This window comes from Panulirus ornatus, chromosome 61 (genome assembly GCF_036320965.1).
Source record: "Panulirus ornatus isolate Po-2019 chromosome 61, ASM3632096v1, whole genome shotgun sequence".
Lineage (NCBI taxonomy): Eukaryota > Metazoa > Arthropoda > Malacostraca > Decapoda > Palinuridae > Panulirus > Panulirus ornatus.
Window position 1 is genome coordinate 1,576,992 of NC_092284.1, and position 24,102 is coordinate 1,601,093.

At 42.6% G+C, this 24,102-nt stretch overlaps 1 protein-coding gene across 1 annotated transcript; it reads left to right on the forward strand.

Moving 5' to 3' along the window:
- The first annotated feature begins 467 nt into the window (after positions 1 to 467).
- Positions 468 to 7,527, forward strand: LOC139767529 (transmembrane protein 14C). The gene is made up of 3 exons (XM_071696981.1): positions 468 to 688; positions 4,287 to 4,476; positions 6,985 to 7,527. The coding sequence occupies exons 1-3, from the start codon at positions 613 to 615 to the stop codon at positions 7,046 to 7,048; spliced, it is 330 nt and encodes a 109-aa protein (XP_071553082.1). The 5' UTR covers positions 468 to 612; the 3' UTR covers positions 7,049 to 7,527.
- The last annotated feature ends 16,575 nt before the right edge of the window (positions 7,528 to 24,102 follow it).

Sequence of the window (24,102 nt, forward strand, 5' to 3'; positions counted from 1 at the left end):
AGGTAATAAACTTTACATATTCTCACTAATATCTTATAAACATTGAACAGTAACAAGTTACTAAGATAAAAAGATAAGAAGACATCATTACTGCCAGTTTCAGTGGCAACCAATTGTTCGTATTACAAACTAGCATAATTTGCTCTATAGTCTCAGTTTCTCTTCATTTTTTTCACTTTTGTGTTTATATTAGGGTGTAATATTGATTTATGGTGTATTTATTCTGCACAAATATATTTCTTAAGGATTACATATAACATTTTTAATGCTTTGTTTCATGGAAAAGGCCAAGTGTTGGAAAGCCTTGATGGTGTTCACACATAACGTCATTACTGAAAAAGAATTCAAACCAAAAACTTAAATGTGATCAAATCGAAGAAAAAAAATCTTATATAGTAATTAAAATGATATATATCACACTATAAAAAGGTACATGTGATTTATATATATAAATTAAGGATTAGAATAAGAACATCAGGAGTTTGGGTTGGAAGCTCAGCTGAGGCCGAGAGACACGACCGCCAGCAGCCAGGCAGGAGCGAGGAAGACATACCTTTTAAACTTTGATTTTCCTCAGCAGTGAAGTGGAGGACATCTTGACCAGCCACTAGGATGGGCGTTGACTACATTAGCTACGCGTACGCGGCAGCCGTGGCCATGGGGGGAGTGGTGGGCTACGCCAAAGCTGGTGAGAAATGGTAGGATGGTCACCCTTGAGTGGGTTGCCGTCTTGACCTTCCCTCCGTTATCAGACGCTGTTATCATGCAAGCACATGATCACTTCTCCATGACACTCTTATTTAATATGTCTTCACTACCAAAGACGCATTTTTAGTCAGTAATAACCACTTGTCACCTTTGGATCTCTATCCAATGTAGTGAGGAATGAAGGGCTTATTTTGCCGACAGCCTTATCGGGCCCGGAGGCTCAGATGATAATGGAAGGACAATATTGCTTGAGGTATTAGTCTAATGTGTCAGTCGATCCATATGTTGACATTGCTGTTCTTGGATGTGTTAGGACAGTGTGGATGGCCTAGGGTGGTGGATGTAATTGTCGGTGAATTATATCCTCACATTAGGGTTGGGTCTTGAAGGACAGGGATGTTCATATTTTTTTTTTTTTTTACCAAACTTAAGCTAACTTGGCCTGTCCGAGCTTTGCTTACTATACACTAACTTAGCGTATCGCAAGATATCTTTGCATACCTTGCGTCACCTTTTTTAGTATATGCTAACCCAACGTACCACCCTGATTGAATATTAGATTATGCAGGTACCACAAGTGGTTTTAAGAATTGATTACTTATAGTTCTGATTTGTCACATAATTTAACTAGAAAAATACCAGTATGCGGCTTTTATCTTTTGGTTTGTACGAACCTAAAAGTGAGGAGGGTTATGAAGGAGAGGGTGAATCTTTGGGGTAAATTAGATGGGATTTATGTGAAATATACAGAAGTAAGGTTATCTTTTACATTTGACTAATGTTATTGATATCATACTTTTTTGTCATACAAAAAACCATATAATTCATGTATGTCTCTGTTCTTCTGCTGTGTATCTTCACGATGTGTACATGAGAAAAATATAGCATGTAAATTGTGCTGTAAAGATTTTAATGCTTATGGGTTTGTAGAGAGGACATTCCACTCGGCTTGCTTTGTTTAAAACTTGTTATTGTTTATTATGCTTTCATGCTTCATTTTTTATTTGGTATTCTTTTGTAGAGATGATGTTACACATTATAGGTTTTGTCATTAGATCTTGTAGGGTATTGAGCTTCGTGTAAGTATTCATTGAAATCAATGGAAATGCACTTTTCAGAACACATTATGCATTTGATTTGGTGAGGAACATGACATATCTGTTGGACTTTTGGTATCCTTGTCTGATTGGAGAAAGTTTCTTGTTGATACTGGTTGTGATTGGAGCTTTCTCGAAGGTTATATTTTTGGAGGCAGAAAAATTTGACTTTCTTTAGGGTGGCACTTGATCCTAGCAACGACTGTCAGAAACGACTGTCAGAAATGTAAGTAAATTTGAAATGATTTGCTGAATGCTGAATTTTAGATTCCATAAGTCACTAAAACAAAATGAGCCAAGGTTAATGAAGAAGCATATTGTCATTTTTATTGGAGTGGAGTGAAGCCTTACCTTTTTTGAAAGGATCACTTGTCAAAAGACATTAGCATTCACTTACTGCACTTATGGAAATTGTTCGCCAATGCTGGTGTAGTATGTAGAGAAGACAAAAGCGGTTGTTTAGCAGAAGCTGCTAAGCTTTAAACTTCAAAATATGGGGAAATTTTATTAGTATGTTAACTATTGATAGCCTAACTCATCGGTTTGGTATGTCATACTCAGGTTAGTGTGAATGGAGTTTGTATTATTTTCTGTATCTGAAAACACTATTATTTTTCTCATTTTACTAGTATTGTGTAACTTCAGTCACAAATGACAAGAGGCTAAGCTAATATATTACCCCAAATTTAACTAAACTTAAACAAACCCAGATTAGATTTTAATGTGCTGACGAGGCTGTGCTAGTCGCAGTTAGGTTGTTGATTTTTTAACTTTTTCTGTGTGCAGTTTGAAGGCCCTGTCAACTTTGTAGGTGACAAACAGGAGTGACTAACTTGTGCTATACACCATCTTACCACTCTGGATCAGCTACGCATAGTCAAACGAATGTTTTAAAGCCAGCTTTATCCAAATACATCCAGGAGCAGTGATACCTGGCCCAAGTGTACTGCTTTACCTTTTCCTGATATAGATTTAAGGGTGTTTCATGATTATTTCATTTGATTAGGCTAGAGTCAGGAGGGATGGAAGTCCTCTAGGTACAATCGATTGGATTTAAGGTTTTTTATCAATATGTTCTGAGCACTCCCTAGACATTGTGAAATTGCATATCATCTATGTTTCATGTTGAAATTCTAAGCATGTTTACATTATTAAGCATGTATCTTTCCTTGAATTTCACCAGTTCAAGACTTGCAACAATCCTCTCATGATTTAAGTATGCTGTTATGTTTTATGTCATTTATACCTCAGGATTTTGAGTGCTGGGGCTATTCACTCGATTATTGGGAGAATAGCAAGTTTTGTTTTTTATCCTATTTATTGAACTGTTAGAAAAGGAAGCCTTGGTGATAACTAGAAGGGTAACCAGCAGATATTATATTTTTCCCTTGGTTGACCTAATTTTACCTAACCAGACAATATTTGATTGGTGCTTTCATGGTGAAAAGGTCAGTTTCCTAGGAATTATACTTGCGTATCTTTTTTTCATGTTAAACCACTGCAGATAATGACAAATATGGTTGATAAACAATCATTTTTTTAAGTTGCAAGTTTCTTATTTGTAACAATAGTATCTAGGGTAGAAGGATGGCAAGTCTTTTTCAGGTAGTTGGATGTTGTTGCCATTTTATTTGCTTGCTTGCAGAATCCGGGCTAGGAACTCCAGCCCATGCAGATATTTTCCATGAGGTGCATGTGGCCATTTGGAGGCTGCGTGTATTCCTCATTATATTGGGAAGGAGTAATGATGATAAATAGATAGATGGACAAGTATGTAAATATCAATATTTTCATACTTTACCGTTTTCCATGTTATTGAGGCAGTGTCAAGAACTGATGAAGAAAGGCTGCATTCAGTTTCATCTATTCTATATATGTCATGTACACTTCACTGAAACCACGGCCCCATGTTCACGACCAGACAACATTGATCTTCCCATGGTTTACCCCAGCCACTCCACATACCCTGGTTCGATCTATTCACAGCACATTACCCCATGTACGCCACATCATTCCAATTCACTTCATCCCATGCACAACTTTCACCCTCCAGCCTATTCAGGCCAAATTGAAGTTGGAAGAATGGAGTGAAAAAGATAATGAGTTATCATTGGTCTATGAGGTATATATTCATTGCCAACATGTACAGAAAATTCTCTTAGGTAATGAGCCTGTGTAAAGCCCTGATAAACTGTTCATTCCCCTAAAGATTGTATTAATTTTATTGCTGTTACTTGGGTAGGCATGTTATGTGATTTGCACCATATCCAGAGATTTAGTTGATGTTTCAAGCTAGTTTGTACCCTGTGAATATATGCTAAAAATGTAGGTATGAGAATAGCTGTAGCCTGTGAAAAAGTTGTTTATGCTTATCATTTGAACTTGTTTACCTTAGTAAGTTATAGCCACTTGAAGAAAACTTTTATTTTTTGTAAAATGAGCTCAATATGGCACATATTTTGAATGCTGTCGACTTTACAGGCAGTGTACCCTCTTTGGGAGCTGGGTTGCTCTTTGGCTCGCTGTTGGGCTATGGTGCTTACCAACTAAGTGAAAACCCAGCCAACTACTACCTCACCCTGGGCACCAGCACTGTCCTGGGTGGTATTATGGGGATGCGCTTCCTCAACTCCGGCAAGTTCATGCCTCCTGGTTTGATTGCAGTTATGAGGTAAATTTTGAGTTTGAATGTAGATGACTAACTAAAAGTTAATTTGCAAGTTGTACACTATGCTAACTTGATAGTGATATCTTGCTAGAGTCCCTGAAGGCAGAAATTTAATATATATACTTGCACTCCTCTCTCACTGCACATCTGCCTTTTGTAGTTTATTTACTTTTACTCAGTGAATTCAATACGTAGAAGGATAATTAAAGTTGTAACTCTCGTTTATTAGTTCTGACTCATTTCACTTACTTGGACATTACTGGGATTGACAACAGAACAACACATATTGTGTTGTGTAATTATGCTAGGCACAATGTTTCTGTTGTCTGATGAAGTTATGGTTTAGTGGTTAGCATGCTTCTAGACATTATATTACCCATGAAGGTTATCTACACATACAGTCCCAGTCCCCCTTTTATTGGGTTCCAGTGCAGGAGTAGGTAGGAATAGGGAAATGAATCCTATGGAGTGAGACTGTATGCTCTCTCTGTTGATGATAATACTACCTTTGCGAGGCAGATTTGTCACTCGTGGGACTGCTTGCTGGCTTAGTCTTATAACGCCAGGCTTTGTGTGATATATATGCCTTGGTCATTAGATCCTGCTGATTAATATTGTCAGTTAACAAGTGATCGCACAAATATGCTTTTGCTACAGTCACTCTTTAGTTGATAATTTTTTCACTTTATCCTGTTTTTGCGTTTCACTTTCCTTGCCAACTGATGCATATGATGTGCTCTTCCCAATCAGATACGTCAACCATGTATCTGTTTTCTTAGGTCACCACACACATGACCTGTTTGATTGATGGATGTGCACTGTAGTGGTCATGATAGGGTTACTGAGGAGAGTAGAAACTTTTCCAGCACCTTTCTGGTAAAGGAAGAGACCTTTAAAGGCCACTAAGACTATGGTACATCAGCTGGATATTTAAAGAGGCAAAAGTTAAAACATTTATGAATGTTGGTTGCTGTTCTCTAAGAGAACATCCTTAGCTGATGGTTGCTTTTTGAAGTTTAAGCAGGTTGAAGATGAATAGAATAGCCAATCCTGATGAAAGTCAATCCAAGAACATTGAAAAAAGCCAGAAATTATATGTTTAAACCTTACTGATATTTTCAGTAATTCACTTGTTCCAGAGAAAGTTTCACAGGATTATAATTTTATCAGCCTGTAAAACTGATATTTAGAAGGTATATTGCCCAATTGGCCTGCAAGTCAACAGTTGTTAAACTTATGGAAACCATAATTTGAGAAGTTTGTTAACCATGTTGATGATCACATCTAAGTATGATTTGCAGTATAGTTTTCATTGAAAAAATTCATGTTTGACTGTTCAACTTGATTTCTTTTATATAATCAACGTATATGATGAAAGTTAAACAGTCGGTATTTGAATTATTTAGATTTTCAGCAAGTCTTCAATAATTTATAGATTCAAAGATCACAAGCACAACTGGTTGACTGGTCACACACAAAGACGAGTGATTAATGGGTTAGCCTTAAAGTGGTTAAATATAACAGTTGAGAAATATCATAGTTTACAAGTTATTCTAAGCTGGGAAATATACAACAAAAAATGAACATTGCAGTTACAGGCAGACATAGACAAACTCGAGGCGTGGGGTCATAGATGGCAAATGAATTTTTACGTTGATAAGTGTAGTGATTTTACACATTGACAGTAAAAATGAGAGAGGTTTCAGAATTAATTCTGCTGACCCATAAACCTTGAATAAGGAAAAGAACTCGGGTATGATGAATCTTCGTTGATGTAAATCCTGGTGAGCCATGTTTTGGAACAGCTTTAAAAGGTGAACACAGCACAGTTTCATATTAGAAAAACTACTTATCACTACAGTTCAATGGTGTGCCTCAATTTGAGTGTTTTCAGTTTTGGTCAACATACTTGAGGGAAGAATATATAGAGTTAGAGTACAGCAGCAGACTACCTAGCTAATTCTTTGACTGAGATTCAGATTTGAGAGCTTTCTAGAAGACCAGAAGCATATTAGCACTGGAAAAAGAAGTTTAAGAAGTGAGTAGATGCCTTTATTTAGGCTCCATCCATCGGATTTCACTTGTAGCAGTGATTACAAACTCCTGGGCAAATGCTTTACTTCAAATGAGGTAAAGAAGTTTTCTTCAATAGGATTAACATATGGAATAATTTACCATCAGGAGTAATTGAAAGTAATACCACAGATATCTTTGAAATGAGACTTGACAGTTATTTAGTTTCAAGTCCATGAATAACTATTTATGCCTCCTTAGACATAAAAGTTTCCTGGTATTTCTCTTAGTCATCTGATCTGCAGTCACAACAGCCTCAGAAGGACCCAGTATTCTGTTGCTGTTTGCATTCCTTTTTACATTTGTATTTTTGAATACTTATGGTACTGTCTGGCACATGTACTTGTATTTCCACGACAAAGTAATTGTATGAGAAAGTGCTATTTGTTCATGCATCAGTTTGTATGAAAAATATGATATGCAGCTTTATTTCTTCAGCCTTGCCATGGTTGCAAGATTGGGAGCACGGGCTACCGGATTGACGGGCAGCAAGGTGGAGTGAACAAAAGGAACCTTGGTAAATGATAGATTTTTAAGTTTAGGTCTTGGGTATCTTCTCTAGGTGACAACAGGAAATTGAATATGCAACAGCAATAGTTATTGTTAAGACGGTGTTTTTTAAATAGATAATCAAAAGCTGTCAAGATATTTACCATCCTATATGTAATTGATTAAAATTTGTTAGGTGTCTGTAAAGAGCTTGTCACTATTGTATTTCACTTTAATGCTTATCCGTGAAAAATGGCTTGTCCTGTGAGAAAGATGACACACGAAAGTTGTGTTAGATGATTGACTTTTAGAATGCTGTATATTGTTAGTATTAATGTAAAGCCCTGTTGTATCTTTTGGAATGGTTAGAGCAGCTTTTTTATATATAAGTAAAGGTGTTTGATAATATTGCAGAAATGTATGGAAAATATATTTATGTTGAGGATTCTTGTTGCTTTCGTTGAATTTCCCAGTAAATGAAAATTAAAAAGATTTAAGCCTTTTATTCATAATTTTAAGTGCTTTTAGAATTTAGAATATTTCACAGTAAATAGAAAAAGGGATTTTACCTAAATGAAAAAGCAAAATCATAATTGTGAGGGCATGTTGAAAACTTTTCTTGGTACATTTGAGCTTTGGTGGTTCAGTGGTTAACATAGTAGACTGTGAAATGTGTGGTCCTGCCAGGGTCTGAATCCCAGACAGGGCAGTGGTCCTGCCAGGGTCTGAATCCTAGACAGGGCAGTTGGCTCTCAGCCTACCCAGCTGTTTGTCCTCTCCACAGGGTTGGTCAATAAATGGTACCTGGCATAGGCTGGGAATATATATTTCATCATTCATGTTCACCGTTTCTTGCGTTAGCTAGTCAAATGCTAGGAACAGACTAAGAAATGGCTTCATTTGCTTATATCCCCTCTCTAGTTAAGCATAATGCACTGAAATGAGTGCTCCATATCCACAAGCAGGCTCCATAGACCTATAAGCATACATTTGTGATTTTCATTATGTAACTTGGCCCCTTCAAAAAGGACTCCTCAAGCTTCAAGGCTGTGCTAGATTTAGTAGTATGTGATATAATATGTACTGGTAATGAAATGTCCACACTTCCCAGGCATGTATGAGTTGCCCAATCTTTGTTGCCCAATCTTTATATTATGTTTGGGACACCATCCATCTCTTGAGCACTTCAAACCGTGATTCATCATAATACAAAAGTATTATGAATGCAACTTCTTTACTGAAGTTTCTGATCACATACACCTCAGTTGTCTTTTATTAACCCCATGATTACACAAAAATTGTGAATGTAGATAGCATACAGAAGTTTAAAAAGTTTTATGAAAGTAAAGTCCAAGAGGTGGAACCCTGCGAATGTAGAGCTGCCTCCCTGTACCATACAGATAGTCAGAAAATGTTAACAAGTGTCTTTTAGCGATTGGTAGGAATTTGGTAGTAGTAGTAGTCATAGGAATTTGGTGGTAGTAGTAGTCATAGTAGTAGGTTGGGAGATTAGGTTGGAACATTAGGTAGACTCATTAGGTACAAGTAGCCAGTAGAAATATTAGGTAGCGTCCTTTGGAAATGCTATGCTATAGTTGCCCTCTGCCACTGGCCTGTTGTTGTTGAGGCACAAAAGGCTAAGGAGCAGCAGTGAAGTTCACTGGTTATGGAGACACTTGATGTGGTCACCCACTTGAGGGAGTTGGGAATGGATCTCGGATATATTTATTTACATATGTTACTGGTGGTGTACAACATAGCAGTATTTCTTGCTTCTTATATTTGTTAAACATTTTCAACAGTAGCTTTCAGTCTTTTGTGAAAGTTCTTATCTTGCTATGCTTGAAAGTAGTATATTATTGATGTGCCCCTGAATTCAAGTTTCTTATTTATGATAACTTAAGTCTTTTGACATTTTACCTCCCAAGGTTCCTTTCCCTGTCGGATTTTGATTGGAAGTCACTTGTATAATGTTAATCCTTTCATGACTTTTGTTAAAATTGAATTCATCAATTTGGTTATTTTCTGCTCATTTGTGTATTATATCCATACTTGCCACTCTGTTATCACCCTTCTTTGTGGCCTGTATGACATGTGCGAGATAGGTGAGTAGTGTTTTTATCTCCTTTAACCATGGATGTATACCTTCATATCCAATATACTTTAGGAGACAAAAAAAAAAAATGGCAAGGTTCTCAATTTTGGAGGTACAGTTTGGATAGATCATTGGACAATTTTGCATTTCAGGTAAGTACTTGAAGGCTATACTTTTTTTTTACCAATTATCCACACTTGTATTATGTTTTTTCTGCTCTGGTGTACGGAGAAGTTTGACATAACAAAAGATTTGTTTCCTAGAATTTATTTGCCAAGGCAATAAAGAGAAATGGTTATAGTTGTTACTAAGGAAAGGACTGGCTATGTGCGATTGATATTAGAGGGAATGTCGTGTGATGTTAGGAAGGAATTATCTCGTGAATTCTTAATTTTATAACATAAGTCTATAGTAACCACCCCCAGAATGCCATGTTACTAATAGAATGTTTACATGTATCCTTGATGTTAGGTGGGAATCATGTATGATTTCCCAAATTTGACAGCAATTAAGGCCATATTGATAGTCACTGAATATCATTAGATCATCCTAGCCTTTTGCCTTACACAGAGATCCTGTCACTTACTCAATGTAGATAAGCATGGGATGAGGCCTTGCCAAAGAGAACTTCAACTGTTTCCTCCCTTGCTCTTATGGATTATGATACAGTACCTACCTATGACTACTAGTGACAAGATTGTGAGAATAGTTGAGCTAGCATGTATTTAAGATTTAGTATGTAGTGAAAACATATTTTTTTTAAAGTGCTTGTGTGTAAAAGTCTGGTTGGTAGAGTCAAGACTTCTAAGGGACATACATCGTGCAAAAACTAAAATTTCTATCCCCATGCAGATTGGTCCCAAGGTTTGACTCGTAGAGGTTAAAACTAAATATTACATAGTTGTATAATGAAGCATTTACTTCCATACAAGCCTAACTAAGAATAATGACATTAGGTTGATATAGCACACCCTGGGAGACAACCAATAAAGAATGAGAGTAGAAAGATATCAAATTTGATAATGAAAACATTACCCATAGAATACCAAGCATTTTAGTTTTGGGGAGAAAAGAGAGAAAAAAATATATATTGTTTCCTAATGTTATGTAAGGAACCATTAATTTAGAGATACAGCTGTAAGGAGAGTACAGAGGGCATATTAGAAAATGTAGAAGTATGTGAATAGACACGTTGGGTCAAGAAAAGGCAGTGGGAAAGCCTGATTAGTGGTTTGGGCAAGGATTACCACAGTTATTACACTCCTGTATAGCGTCAGGTGGGGGGTGGGGGCCATGCAACGGGGTGAGGGGGAGATTGAACCTGACTGGCTGGGGTGCAGGTAGTGCTTTAGTGGGATTTTTACGTGGGTGGCTGGATGGGACGCCTTTTCTTGTAGGAATTTATTCTCTCTCTCTCTCTCTCTCTCCATAGGGTCTTGAGAAATATCCATGATGGTTTTCAAGGATCATTCAGGAAGGATGTTTATAACATATGCTTGCGTATCTGTATTCAGATTTGTGTGTTTTTTCTCTTGTGTACATGTGTGGGCGTTCATGAACTGCGCTCGGACATATTTGCATATATATTGGCCTTAATTTATGCATGCATGCATGTGTGTGTGTGTGTGTGTGCAGGAGTAGAACTTTCATGGCAGGTTAATACTAAAATCACAATCTTGAAACTTGAAATTTTTCATTCTGGAACGTTAGAATGTTTAAAAGAAATGAAAATCTCTTTCAATATATTTTCTTAGGAATCGAAAAAGTAAATGATTATATATATTTGAAAATCTTCCAGTGTTAAACATCTCACTGAAGTAGAAAATTATATTCCTAGAGGTGAAATTCTTGGTTTACAGTACACGAAAATGGTCTTACTGATGTATTGAAGGCCTCTCAGAGCTGTAGGGGGAAGAATATGCTATGGTGTTGCCGAGTGGCGACTGGTCTGGTGAAAGTATGGTACATGTCTAGGAATTTCGACCTAAACGGGGAAATGGAAGGTTTAAGAAATAAGATGTGTATAGAGATGTTAGTTTATATTGCTTTTGCCTCAGTGATGATAATAATATGGCCTAGCCTTTAAATGTGACAGTAGCTTGGCCTTTTTTAAAGATGACAGTGGCCTGGACATGTTTATAATGATATATATATATATATATATATATATATATATATATATATATATATATATATATATATATATATATATTACAGGGAAAAAAAATGTTTGAACTTGTGGTCTTGATAAATGGTTTATCGTTCTGTACTGTAGTTCTGTGTGAGTTATATATAAATGGCTCGTACCTCCGCTGGTATGTGTGTGTGTGTGTGTGTAAGGGGGGAGGAGGAGGAGGAGGAGGAGGAGGAGGGGGATTAACTGAGGTGCAGGGGATTTTATAGGGGACAGGGGGGTGGGGAGAAGGGGAGGAGGAGGAGGAGGGAAGGGATTTGTGTAGCCCGGTAAGACCCCTCAAGCCTTAGAGGGAGGGAGGTGGGGTGGATTTTTCCGTGAACATTTCTCCTTTCTTGTGAAACTCTTTTGCTCTCTCTCTCTCTCTCTCTCTCTCTCTCTCTCTCTCTCTCTCTCTCTCTCTCTCTCTCTCTCTCTTCTCTGACCTTTTGCCAAATCTTTATCTCGTTGGATGTAGGGGGTGCTCTGCCTCACCCCACCCCTTCTCACCCCACCTGTCATATATATAAACACCCCCCTTCCCCCATGGCTGACATACTAAGAGAGAGAGAGAGAGAGAGAGAGAATGTGGACCCATGTAACCAGGAGGTTGGGGAAGGGGACGCTTCAACCCTTCCCTCATCTGTCCACCACAGCTGTCAAGGTTGACAGCTGTCTGTCAACCTGTCAAGTACAGCGACACACACACACACACACACACACACACACACACACACACACACACACACACATCCGATATGTTTGATGAATTTAAAGGAATTTTTCACTTACTGTTTAATATACAAGATACATCAATGATGTATATATATACAGTTGAGTGTAGATGGCAGATGTGGTCATGGCTACCCCCCTCTCCCCCCCGCACCGCCATTCGTCCTCCTTTTATCCAGCTTATCATCTAAGCTGTCCAGGGCGTCGCCACTGAGCCAAGCTAAGCGTATCACACGCTTAGCTGGCCAAGTCTTTGCTCGCCTGCCGTGAATGTTAATTACTCTCAGCGGTAAAGCTTTGCCGTCCCGAACAGCTTGTGTCTACGCTAAAGCTTCACCGTCCAACGAAAGCTTAAGCGTGTACAGTAGCTTGTGTGTACGCTAAAGCTTCACCGTCTTAACGAAAGCTTAAGCGTGTACAGTAGCTTGTGTGTACGCTAAAGCTTCACCGTCTTAACGAAAGCTTAAGCGTGTACAGTAGCTTGTGTGTACGCTAAAGCTTCACCGTCTTAACGAAAGCTTAAGCGTGTACAGTAGCTTGTGTGTACGCTAAAGCTTCACCGTCTTAACGAAAGCTTAAGCGTGTACAGTAGCTTGTGTGTACGCTAAAGCTTCACCGCCTTAACGAAAGCTTAAGCGTGTACTGTAGCTTGTGTGTACGCTAAAGCTTCACCGTCTTAACGAAAGCTTAAGCGTGTACAGTAGCTTGTGTGTACGCTAAAGCTTCACCGTCTTAACGAAAGCTTAAGCGTGTACAGTAGCTTGTCTCTACACTAAAGCTTCATCGTTTAGCTGAAGCTTTAGCACCTCTAAGCTTGTGTACCAAATGCCCTTCCCCCCCGTGTGGTGTAGATAGTATGGGAGTAGATGTAGATACTGTCGTGTTATCTGGAGTAGACGTGATGGTAGAGACGTGTAGATAGTGTGCGATTGGCCCGAGAGAGAGAGAGAGAGAGAGAGAGAGAGAGAGAGAGAGAGAGAGAGAGAGAGAGAGAGAGAGAGAGGTTTATTGTCATATATATTCGCCTTTCCTGTCATTATGCCAGTCTGTCATGCTTGACACACCCCCCCCCTTCAAATGGCTGCCCCCTTCCCATTTTCATTGTTTACCCTGATCTACCTTCCTCCCCTCATCCCATTTTCTGCACAAGGTTACCCCGACATCAACATTTCCTTTACCGTTTTCAGAGGGATCTCCCCAGTATTCTCTCTCTCTCTCTCTCTCTCTCTCTCTCTCTCTCTCTCTCTCTCTCTCCCCCAACGAGACGTAACTACCAATTTGCCTCGTTATCTTGGCTGGTGTCATTCCACATGACAGTCATAATTACACATATTCTCTTGGTCTTCCCACGGCCACCCCAGCAGTGATGTATATAGTCACTATTTTTATAATGTATATTTTACACCATATATATGCTATGAGTCCGCGGGGAAATGGAATAGGATAATTTCCCAAGTGCACTTTCGCGTAATAATCACACACACACACACACACACATATATATATATATATATATATATATATATATATATATATATATTCCGTGCCTGAGTTGATTTACAGTTGCCTGCGTCTGTTCATTGTGAGCTGCAATAGAGCTAGTATATTGACCCGACTCTCTCTCTCTCTCTCTCTCTCTCTCTCTCTCTCTCTCTCTCTCTCTCTCACAGGAGAGGCAGGTGAGCGCGGTCGGCCAGTCGTCAACCCTCTCACCGTTGTCTGTGAAATAGATATATATATATATATTTTTCCTCCTGGTCGTCTGCCATATCTTAGGATGGACTCCAGCCAGACCTCTCACTCACTCTCTCCCTCCACCCCGACTCTGATTCTTCCCTCTCTCTCTCCCTTCCTCCTCTCACTTCCTTTCTCCTCTCTCTCTCTCTCTCTCTCTCTCTCTCTCTCTCTCTCTCTCTCTCTCTCTCTCCTTTTTTTCTCTCCCCTTCTCTCATGCTTCCTCTCTACCCTTCAATCACTCTCTCTCCCCTCCTCCTCTCACATCCTTTGTCTCCCCTTCTTTCACCCACTCTTCACCCCCCCTCTCTCTCTCTCTCTCTCTCTCTCTCCTCTCACGCTCACTCTCTCTCCCCTCCTCCTCCTCTCACTTCCTTTCTCTCCCCTCCTCTCACTCATTCTTCACCTCTCTCTCTCTCTCTCTCTCTCTCTCTCTCTCTCTCTCTCTCTCTCTCTCTCTCTCTACCCTTCAATCACTTTCTCTTCGCTCCTCTCTCCCTTCCCTATCACTCTCCATCTCCCCATCTCTCCTCTCACTGCTCCTCTCACTCTCCCTCTCTCCTCTCCCCTGGTCCGGCCCTAAGCTCCAGGATGGTACTTGGGAGAGTGGCTTATTCTGAGAGATTGTACAATGGACGAGGTCGTCTTCCTCCTCCCCGTACGACCCCCTTCCCCTGTACGACCCCCTTTCCCTGTACGACCCCCTTCCCCTGTACGACCCCCTTCCCCTGTACGACCCCCTTCCCCTGTACGACCCCCTTCCCATACGACCCCCTTCCCTGTACGACCCCCTTCCCCTGTACGACCCCCTCCCCATACGACCCCCTTCCCCTGTACGACCCCCTTCCCCTGTACGACCCCCTTCCCCTGTACGACCCCCTTCCCCTGTACGACCCCTTCCCCTGTACGACCCCCTTTCCCTGTACGACCCCCTTCCCCTGTACGACCCCTTTCCCCTGTACGACCCCCTTCCCCTGTACGACTCACACCACAGGTGCTAATATAGGCACTGGTACGACCCCCCGCCCTTACCCTGGTACGACCTCAGTCGCGGTACGACCACACTGGTGTGACGTATCCCGGTACGAACCACCCCCCCTCACTGTCGTACGACGACGCACGTACGACCCCACAGCTGTGGTAAGAGACCTCGTCCACACAGACAAACACACACACACTAGTTCTAGATGGGGGTGACTAGAGAGATCTCTAGTTACCCTCTACTACTATATATATATGATGTGATTATTACACGAAAGTGCACTTGGGAACTTTTCATGTTTCATTTTCCCCGTGGACTCATGGCAATGTATATATATATATACACATACATACACAGTGATGAGGTTTGGTGTAGTAGAATGATGCTCAGGTATAAGTGTATTGTTGAGCTCGCCGTTTCCCGGCTATTCTGGAGGGGGTCAAGTGTTTCTGGTGTGTGAATGCCTCCTTCCAGCACAAGTGTGGGCCTTCCACCGCCCGGGAAAGCCGGGAATATCCTCCCCCTCCCCTCCCCTCCCCATTATGGGAGAGAGAGAGAGAGAGAGAGAGAGAGAGAGAGAGAGGATGTTCTGTTTGGGGGGGGTTCTTAAAGAGGGAATTACCCCAGCCATCACACACACCACCCCCCCCTCTCGCTCTCACACGCTCCCCTCTCACACCAGCCATCACACCCTCACTCACACGCTCCCCTCTCACACCAGCCATCACACCTCTCACACGCTCCCCTCTCACACCAGCCATCACACCCTCTCTCACACGCTCTTCTCTCACATCACCCATCACACCCTCACTCGCACGCTCCCCTCTCACACCACCCATCACACCCTCACTCACACGCTCCCCTCTCACACCAGCCATCACACCTCTCACTCTCACACACTCCCCTCTCACACCAACCATCACACCCCTCACTCTCACACACTCCCCTCTCACACCAACCATCACACCCTCACTCTCACATACTCCCCTCTCACACCAGCCTTCACACCCCCTGACTCTCACACTCCCCTCTCACCACCCATCACACTCCTCTCTCACACACCCCTCTCACACCATCACACCCCTCACTCTCACATACTCCCCTCTCACACCAGCCATCACACCCCTCACTCTCACACACTCCCTTGTCACACCAACCATCACACCCCTCACTCTCACACACACTCCCTTGTCACACCAACCACTCTCTCTTTTCTAGTTGTTCAATTGTAAAAAAAAAAAAAAAAAGGAAAAATAAAAAACGGACCGACCGACCGACCGACCGACCCGCTGACTATAAAAAACGGCGAAACGGACAACAATTTTTGTAAGGTATTTGTTGTGTTCGGTTGTTAGTGTGTGGGGGGGGGGGGGGGAGGAACGCTGGGGTGTGTATGTGACGGTCTGGAGCTGTGTATGTGACGGTCTGGAGCTGTGTATGTTACGGTTGTGACGGTCTGGAGCTGTGTATGTGACGGTCTGGAGCTGTGCATGTTACGGTTGTGACGGTCTGGAGCTGTGTATGTGACGGTTGTGACGGTCTGGAGCTCTGTATGTTACGGTTGTGACGGTCTGGAGCTGTGCATGTTACGGTTGTGACTGTCTGGAGCTGTGTATGTGACGGTCTGGAGTTATGTTACGGTTGTGACGGTCTGGAGCTGTGTATGTGACGGTTGTGACGGTCTGGAGCTGTGTATGTTACGGTTGTGACGGTCTGGAGCTGTGTATGTTACGGTTGTGACGGTCTGGAGCTGTGCATGTTACGGTTGTGACGGTCTGGAACTGTGTATGTTACGGTTGTGACGGTCTGGAACTGTGTATGTTACGGTTGTGACGGAAGGTCGTCAGCCGGGGGGGGGGGGCGTGGTAGAGAGAGAGAGAGAGAGAGAGAGAGAGAGAGAGAGAGAGAGAGAGAGAGAGAGAGAGAGTGAGAGAGAGAGAGGTAGAAAGGTAATTAAGGGTGAAACGCTACTTGACTTCCTGCGGGATTTAGGTATGGGTTGGTGTATTTGGCCTCGGGCTCGAATCCCGCGGGACTAAGGGATCTCGTGGATCTTCTAAGGGAGGGAGGAGGCGTTGGCGGTGGCCAGAGGTGTGTTGGGCTGAGGGTGGTACAGTGTGGCTGTTAGGGGTCGGGTCGTCTCACGGGGTGACAGAGGAGGGAAGGGTCCTCAACCTGGGGGGGGGGTGGGGTCGTGGTGGAGAGAGATAGAGAGAGAGAGAGAGAGAGAGAGAGAGAGAGAGAGAGAGAGAGAGAGAGAGAGAGTTGGTGTGGAGGGAAGTGGTGGTGGGTCAAAGTAATGGGGGGGGGGGTAGGGAGATGGAGGAGTAGTGTTGGAGAAGGAGGAGGCTGGGATGGAGAAGGTCCAGAGTGATGGAGGAGGGGTCAAGTGTTGGAGGATGAGTGGGTGTTGTGATGGAGAGAGAGAGAGAGAGAGAGAATGACTCTCTCTCACTCGTCCTCCACCCTTTCTGGCCCATCAATCGTGGTCAGGGTGTCCCCCCCCCACCACCAACACTCCCCCACCACCACCAACACTCCCCCAACACAGGCTGGGGGTGGGGGGGAGGACATCACAAGACCCTAATTGAAATTCTCTCTCCAGCGTGGGAGAGAGAGCAATCTTGGTCCCCCACATGTGGCCATCTTGGATTCCTTGTGTTGGAGGTGGAGTGTGGGGGACCCACACACACAGGGGAGAATAGGATGAGGGGCCCCTCGCTCGCTCCCACCTGAACACCCCCCCCCCAAAAGTCTACCTCTTTCCTTACGTGGACAAGTTTAAGAAGTCTACTCTCTCTCTCTCTCTCTCTCTCTCTCTCTCTCTCTCTCTCTCTCTCTCTCTCTCTCTCTCTCTCTCTCTCTCTCTCTTTCTCTCTCTCTTTAAGTAGTTCGTCTCCAACTCTCACTATCTCTCTCCCCAGCGACCTCTCTCTCTCTCTCTCTCTCTCTCTCTCTCTCTCTCTCTCTCTCTCTCTCTCTCTCTCTCTCCCAGCCTCTCTCACGCGCCTGCCACACACACACTCTCTCTCTCCCACCCCTCCCACGCACCTGCCACACTCTCTCCTCTCCCACCCCTCTCACGCACCTGCCACACACACTCCTCTCCCACCCCTCTCACGCACCTGCCACACTCTCTCCTCTCCCACCCCTCTCACGCACCTGCCACACTCTCTCTCCCAGCCTCTCCCACCGTCTGATCTCTACCCAATTATCTCCCACGTTCTTCATTCGTTCATTTCCCATTTCTTTCCACGTTTGTATCCGTCCAACCCAATTTCCTCCCCTATTTCAGTTCGTCCAACCCAATTTCCTCCCCTATTTATCGTCCAACCCAATTTCCTCCCCTATTTATCGTCCAACCCAATTTCCTCCTCTATTTATATTCGTCCAACCCAATTTCCTCCCCTATTTATATTCGTCCAACCCAATTCCCTTCCCTATTTATATTCGTCCAACCCAATTCCCTTCCCTATTTATCGTCCAACCCAATTTCCTTCCCTATTTATATTCGTCCAACCCAGTTTCCTTCCCTATTTATATTCGTCCAACCCAATTTCCTTCCCTATTTATCGTCCAACCCAATTCCCTTCCCTATTTATATTCGTCCAACCCAATTTCCTTCCCTATTTATATTCGTCCAACCCAATTACCTTCCCTATTTATCGTCCAACCCAATTCCCTTCCCTATTTATATTCGTCCAACACAATTCCCTTCCCCCCACTTCTGTAGTTCGCCCCATCCATCATTCCCATCCTATTTCGATCGCTAGATCCTTATTCTCTCTCACCTGTCGTTGCCTCTCCCTCCCCTCTCCCTCCCTCTCCCTCCCTCTCCTATGGGTCTGTTTGCCTCATACCACAAAGGAACGCTGGGAGGAGCCAGAGTGGTCCAAGTCACCCGGAACTGGATGGGAGTCTCGCCTTTGTGTGCTCTCCTCTCATTTACATATTCATTTTTTTCCCCCCTTCCCTCGTATCTAAATGGCTCAGTTTCCCCCCGTGTCTCGTTCATTTTCTAAGTGTATTGTACACTTGTTGGAAGATCTACTAAAAAAAAAAAAATGAAAAAATATAAATTTTGATATAAATTTATATACATTTTTGTTTTTGTTTTTGGGTTTTTGAAGTTGAGTTGTTGTTGATGGAGATATGTGATGTTTTTGTGAGCAGATGAAATTCTTATCTCCTCTCCACCCATGACTGAGTCAAGGAAAGGGAGAGGGTGTAGAGTGTAGGATCAGGTGTTGGATGTAGGTTGTAGGGCTGGATGTAGGGTGTAGGATTGGGTGTAGGGTGTAGGTTGTAGGGCTGGATGTAGGGTGTAGGATTGGGTGTAGGTTGTAGGGCTGGATGTAGGATTGGGTGTAGGGTGTAGAATTGGGTATAGAGTGTAGGGTGTAGGGTTGGGTGTAGGTTGTAGGGCTGGATGTAGGGTGTAGGATTGGGTGTAGGGTGTAGAATTGGGTATAGAGTGTAGGGTTAGGTGTTGGGTCTAGGGTGTAGGATTGGGTGTAGGGTTGGATGTAGGGTGTAGGATTGGGTATAGAGTGTAGGATTGGGTGTAGGGTGTAGGGTTGGATGTAGGGTGTAGGATTGGGTGTAGAGTGTAGGATTGGGTGTAGGTTGTAGGATTGGATGTAGGGTGTAGGGTTGGGTTTAGGATGTAGGATTGGGTGTAGGGTGTAGGGTTGGATGTAGGGTGTAGGATTGGGTGTAGAGTGTAGGATTAGGTGTAGGGTGTAGGGTTGGGTTTAGGATGTAGGGTTGGGTGTAGGGTGTAGAATTGGGTATAGAGTGTAGGATCAGGTGTTGGATGTAGGGTGTAGGCTGGGTGTAGGGTTAGGTGTTGGATGTCGGGTGTAGGATTGGGTGTAGGGTGTAGGATTGGGTGTAGCGTTTGGGTGTGTGTGTGTGTGGCACCATGTAGGTACATAGCTACACTCGCCACACCTAACCAGGTCGACTTCAGTGGATGTCAAGTTCACACAGTTGGCTCAATCACACACGTTTAGGGCAATTCTCGTTGAACTATCGTCTGTCATCGTTACGATCAACAAGGTTCATGTTATGATGGGGAAGTGGTGTGGCCATGGTTCATGTTATGATGGGGAAGTGGTGTGGCCATGGTTCATGTTATGATGGGGAAGTGGTGTGGCCATGGTTCATGTTATGATGGGGAAGTGGTGATGGTGGCCATGGTTCATGTTATGATGGGGAAGTGGTGTGGCCATGGTTCATGTTATGATGGGGAAGTGGTGTGGCCATGGTTCATGTTATGATGGGGAAGTGGTGTGGCCATGGTTCATGTTATGATGGGGAAGTGGTGATGGTGGCCATGGTTCATGTTATGATGGGGAAGTGGTGTGGTCATGGTTCATGTTATGATGGGGAAGTGGTGTGGCCATGGTTCATGTTATGATGGGGAAGTGGTGATGGTGGCCATGGTTCATGTTATGAAGGGGAAGTGGTGATGGTGGCCATGGTTCATGTTATGATGGGGAAGTGGTGTGGCCATGGTTCATGTTATGATGGGGAAGTGGTGTGGCCATGGTTCATGTTATGATGGGGAAGTGGTGATGGTGGCCATGGTTCATGTTATGATGGGGAAGTGGTGTGGCCATGGTTCATGTTATGATGGGGAAGTGGTGTGGCCATGGTTCATGTTATGAAGGGGAAGTGGTGATGGTGGCCATGGTTCATGTTATGATGGGGAAGTGGTGTGGCCATGGTTCATGTTATGATGGGGAAGTGGTGTGGCCATGGTTCATGTTATGATGGGGAAGTGGTGATGGTGGCCATGGTTCATGTTATGATGGGGAAGTGGTGTGGCCATGGTTCATGTTATGATGGGGAAGTGGTGTGGCCATGGTTCATGTTATGATGGGGAAGTGGTGTGGCCATGGTTCATGTTATGATGGGGAAGTGGTGTGGCCATGGTTCATGTTATGATGGGGAAGTGGTGTGGCCATGGTTCATGTTATGATGGGGAAGTGGTGTGGCCATGGTTCATGTTATGATGGGGAAGTGGTGATGGTGGTCATGGTTCATGTTATGATGGGGAAGTGGTGATGGTGGCCATGGTTCATGTTATGATGGGGAAGTGGTGATGGTGGCCATGGTTCATGTTATGATGGGGAAGTGGTGATGGTGGCCATGGTTCATGTTATGATGGGGAAGTGGTGATGGTGGTCATGGTTCATGTTATGATGGGGAAGTGGTGATGGTGGCCATGGTTCATGTTATGATGGGGAAGTGGTGTGGCCATGGTTCATGTTATGATGGGGAAGTGGTGATGGTGGCCATGGTTCATGTTATGATGGGGAAGTGGTGTGGCCATGGTTCATGTTATGATGGGGAAGTGGTGATGGTGGCCATGGTTCATGTTATGATGGGGAAGTGGTGTGGCCATGGTTCATGTTATGATGGGGAAGTGGTGTGGCCATGGTTCATGTTATGATGGGGAAGTGGTGATGGTGGCCATGGTTCATGTTATGATGGGGAAGTGGTGTGGCCATGGTTCATGTTATGATGGGGAAGTGGTGTGGCCATGGTTCATGTTATGATGGGGAAGTGGTGTGGCCATGGTTCATGTTATGATGGGGAAGTGGTGATGGTGTAATCCAGGCAGACACAATGCTGAAGCTGTCTGGATGGGGGGGTTCGAACCCCGCTTCGAACAGATAAGCTGCTGGATACCCTGGCTGGGTCTCGGACTCGAGAATAAACATTTACCTTAATCTCTTTTTATCAAGTCGTCTTTCATCTTCCCTTCATTCCATTTCCGTCAGTAATTGCCCACTGGTTGGCGCCCATTTTCTTTTTTGTCTTCTTTTTTGGTCGAATGAAAATGGTGTGTTGGTGTGTCGGTTTCGCTATACACTTCAGCAGGTCAGGTCACAGCTCACAGTGTTAACTTCTGTTTTCAACGTGTGTTTATCATCGGTTAAATTCATATTTTGGGGCATCTAATGGTCTATTTATCTATCTATCTCTCGTCTTGTCTATTTGTCCATGTATCTGTATATCTATCTATCTCTCGTCTTGTCTATTTGTCCATGTATCTGTATATCTATCTATCTCTCGTCTTGTCTATTTGTCCATGTATCTGTATATCTATCTATCTCTCGTCTTGTCTATTTGTCCATGTATCTGTATATCTATCTATCTCTCGTCTTGTCTATTTGTCCATGTATCTGTATATCTATCTATCTATCGTCTTGTCTATTTGTCCATGTATCTGTATATCTATCTGTCTATCGTCTTGTCCATGTATCTGTATATCTATCTATCTCTCGTCTTGTCCATGTATCTGTATGACTGTATGTGTATACCTGTCGATTCGTCTGTCTATTACCTATTTACCAACGTACCCACTCACTTAGCCATCTGTATCTATCTATCTTGTGTATCTATCGACCTGTCTATCTCCCCTTCTTAACGATTGCAATTCAGTGGTTTGGGTTGGTTGTGTGTCCTATCGTCCCCTAAACTGCCTGGGGTCAGGTCATGGGTCATCTTGATCACCTGTCTGGGGTCAAGATCATTGTAAACATCACACAGAGGGCGAAACTGGTGTGGGAAAAGCGCTACACTGGGACATACAGGGTCGCTATTATTAGCATCATGATCATCGTCTCTTTATCAGAGAGAGAGAGAGAGAGAGAGAGAGAGAGAGAGAGAACACAATAGCATCAAGGATTGAGGTCAAAGCCCCCCCCCCATGTAAAGGCCGGGGGGGTTGGATTAACGCTAAGTAAAAGTTAGCGGTAATCTGCACAACTCCCGCTAACCAACGGCTCCCTCCCCCCAAACCCGCCCCCCGTATAGCATCGCTCGCTTGCATTAAATTTCCTTCGTTCCTCCAACACAAAAACGAAGAATTTGAAAACAAACACATACTATATCTTCCATTATCTGAATCATGTTAATCAAAATTAAAAAGATGATAATAATAACTGATTAAATGATAATAAATGGCTAAGGTGTAAATAATTGATGAGATGGAGATGATAAATTCAGACATTAACAATGTTATTGACTTTATTATTTATAGTTAAAGATGGACGTGGAAATTCTCTGCATTTCGTGTGAGCTGGATTCACTATTATAACATTTCCCTAACTTGATAACTCTAGAATTTAACATTAGAATTTAACATTGAATTATTTTTTGTATTCATCAAACGAGTTTATTTTTATTTATGTCATCTATTATCATCCTGAAAGTCTTGTTACTTTATCATATTTACACCAATTGTTTGCTTCGTTCACGCCCGTGAAGCAGGGTTCGAACCCTGCTGAACCTGACCCTGGATGGTTTGGAAGGATCCCATCTCCCTTGGAAAAAAAGAGTCCATCGTTTCCCTCCTCCTGCTTGTAGCGCAGTCTTGAGGCTGCAGAGGCCCCATGAATGGGACCTAGGGTATATATATATATATATATATATATATATATATATATATATATATATATATATGATCTCTCTCTCTCTCTCTCTCTCTCTCTCTCTCTCTCTCACACACACACACACACATATATAGATTCTCTCTCTCTCTCTCTCTCTCTCTCTCTCTCTCTCTCTCTCTCTCTCTCTCTCTCTCTCACACCACTATTACCTGGTCCACATTGAGCTGGGAGGTTGGAAGTGTGGCCTTGGCTCCTCGCATCCCATCTTCTTTATCCCCGGGGAGTCGCTATTGGACGGGAAAATTCACATTTTCCCCCCTCGTCTCTTTCATAGATTTTTTACATTTGTGTTTATGGCTGTATGAGTATAGAAAATGGGGTATTGTTTTGATGGGTGGAACACACAACACACACACACACACACACACACACACACACACACACACACACACACACAGTTTTCTTGGCTAAGATAATTAAAATTATCAGAATTGATAAAATCGTTAAACTGACTCGTTAACTTTTAACTATGTTAAAAAACACAAAAGCCGGTCAGGCAACGCTAGTTTTGATGAAGTTATAGAAAACGAAGGTAGTTTATATTAAACCTAACGCCATCATACAAACCTAGTCCTCAGTAGATAAACCTGGTTAAAACTGGTTTTTATTAACATACGTAATGCACAGGAATTTATTTATCACGAATAATAGCAAAGACAACACAAATAAAACTGTTTTTACATGATCAAACAGACAAAAAACTAGTTTTTTTGTTTATATATATATACGTTAATTTCATTTGATTCTTTGTTAAGGGAAAAACTGTTAATTAATCTGTTATAGTGATTGTGTTCCAGCAACACAAAGATAACATTTCTGTTCTGTTCACTGGGTGTAATAATTTGATCAGACAAAACTGCCAATTCATGTTTTAAAAGGGTTA

What these genes read in the sequence shown, in the direction of transcription:
- LOC139767529 (XM_071696981.1), top strand. Translation starts at nt 613, where the DNA reads ATGGGCGTTGACTACATTAGCTACGCGTACGCGGCAGCCGTGGCCATG. An exon ending in GGTGGGCTACGCCAAAGCTG is followed by an intron (nt 689 to 4,286) that starts GTGAGAAATGGT and finishes TCGACTTTACAG; the next exon opens with GCAGTGTACCCTCTTTGGGA. An exon ending in GGTTTGATTGCAGTTATGAG is followed by an intron (nt 4,477 to 6,984) that starts GTAAATTTTGAG and finishes TTATTTCTTCAG; the next exon opens with CCTTGCCATGGTTGCAAGAT.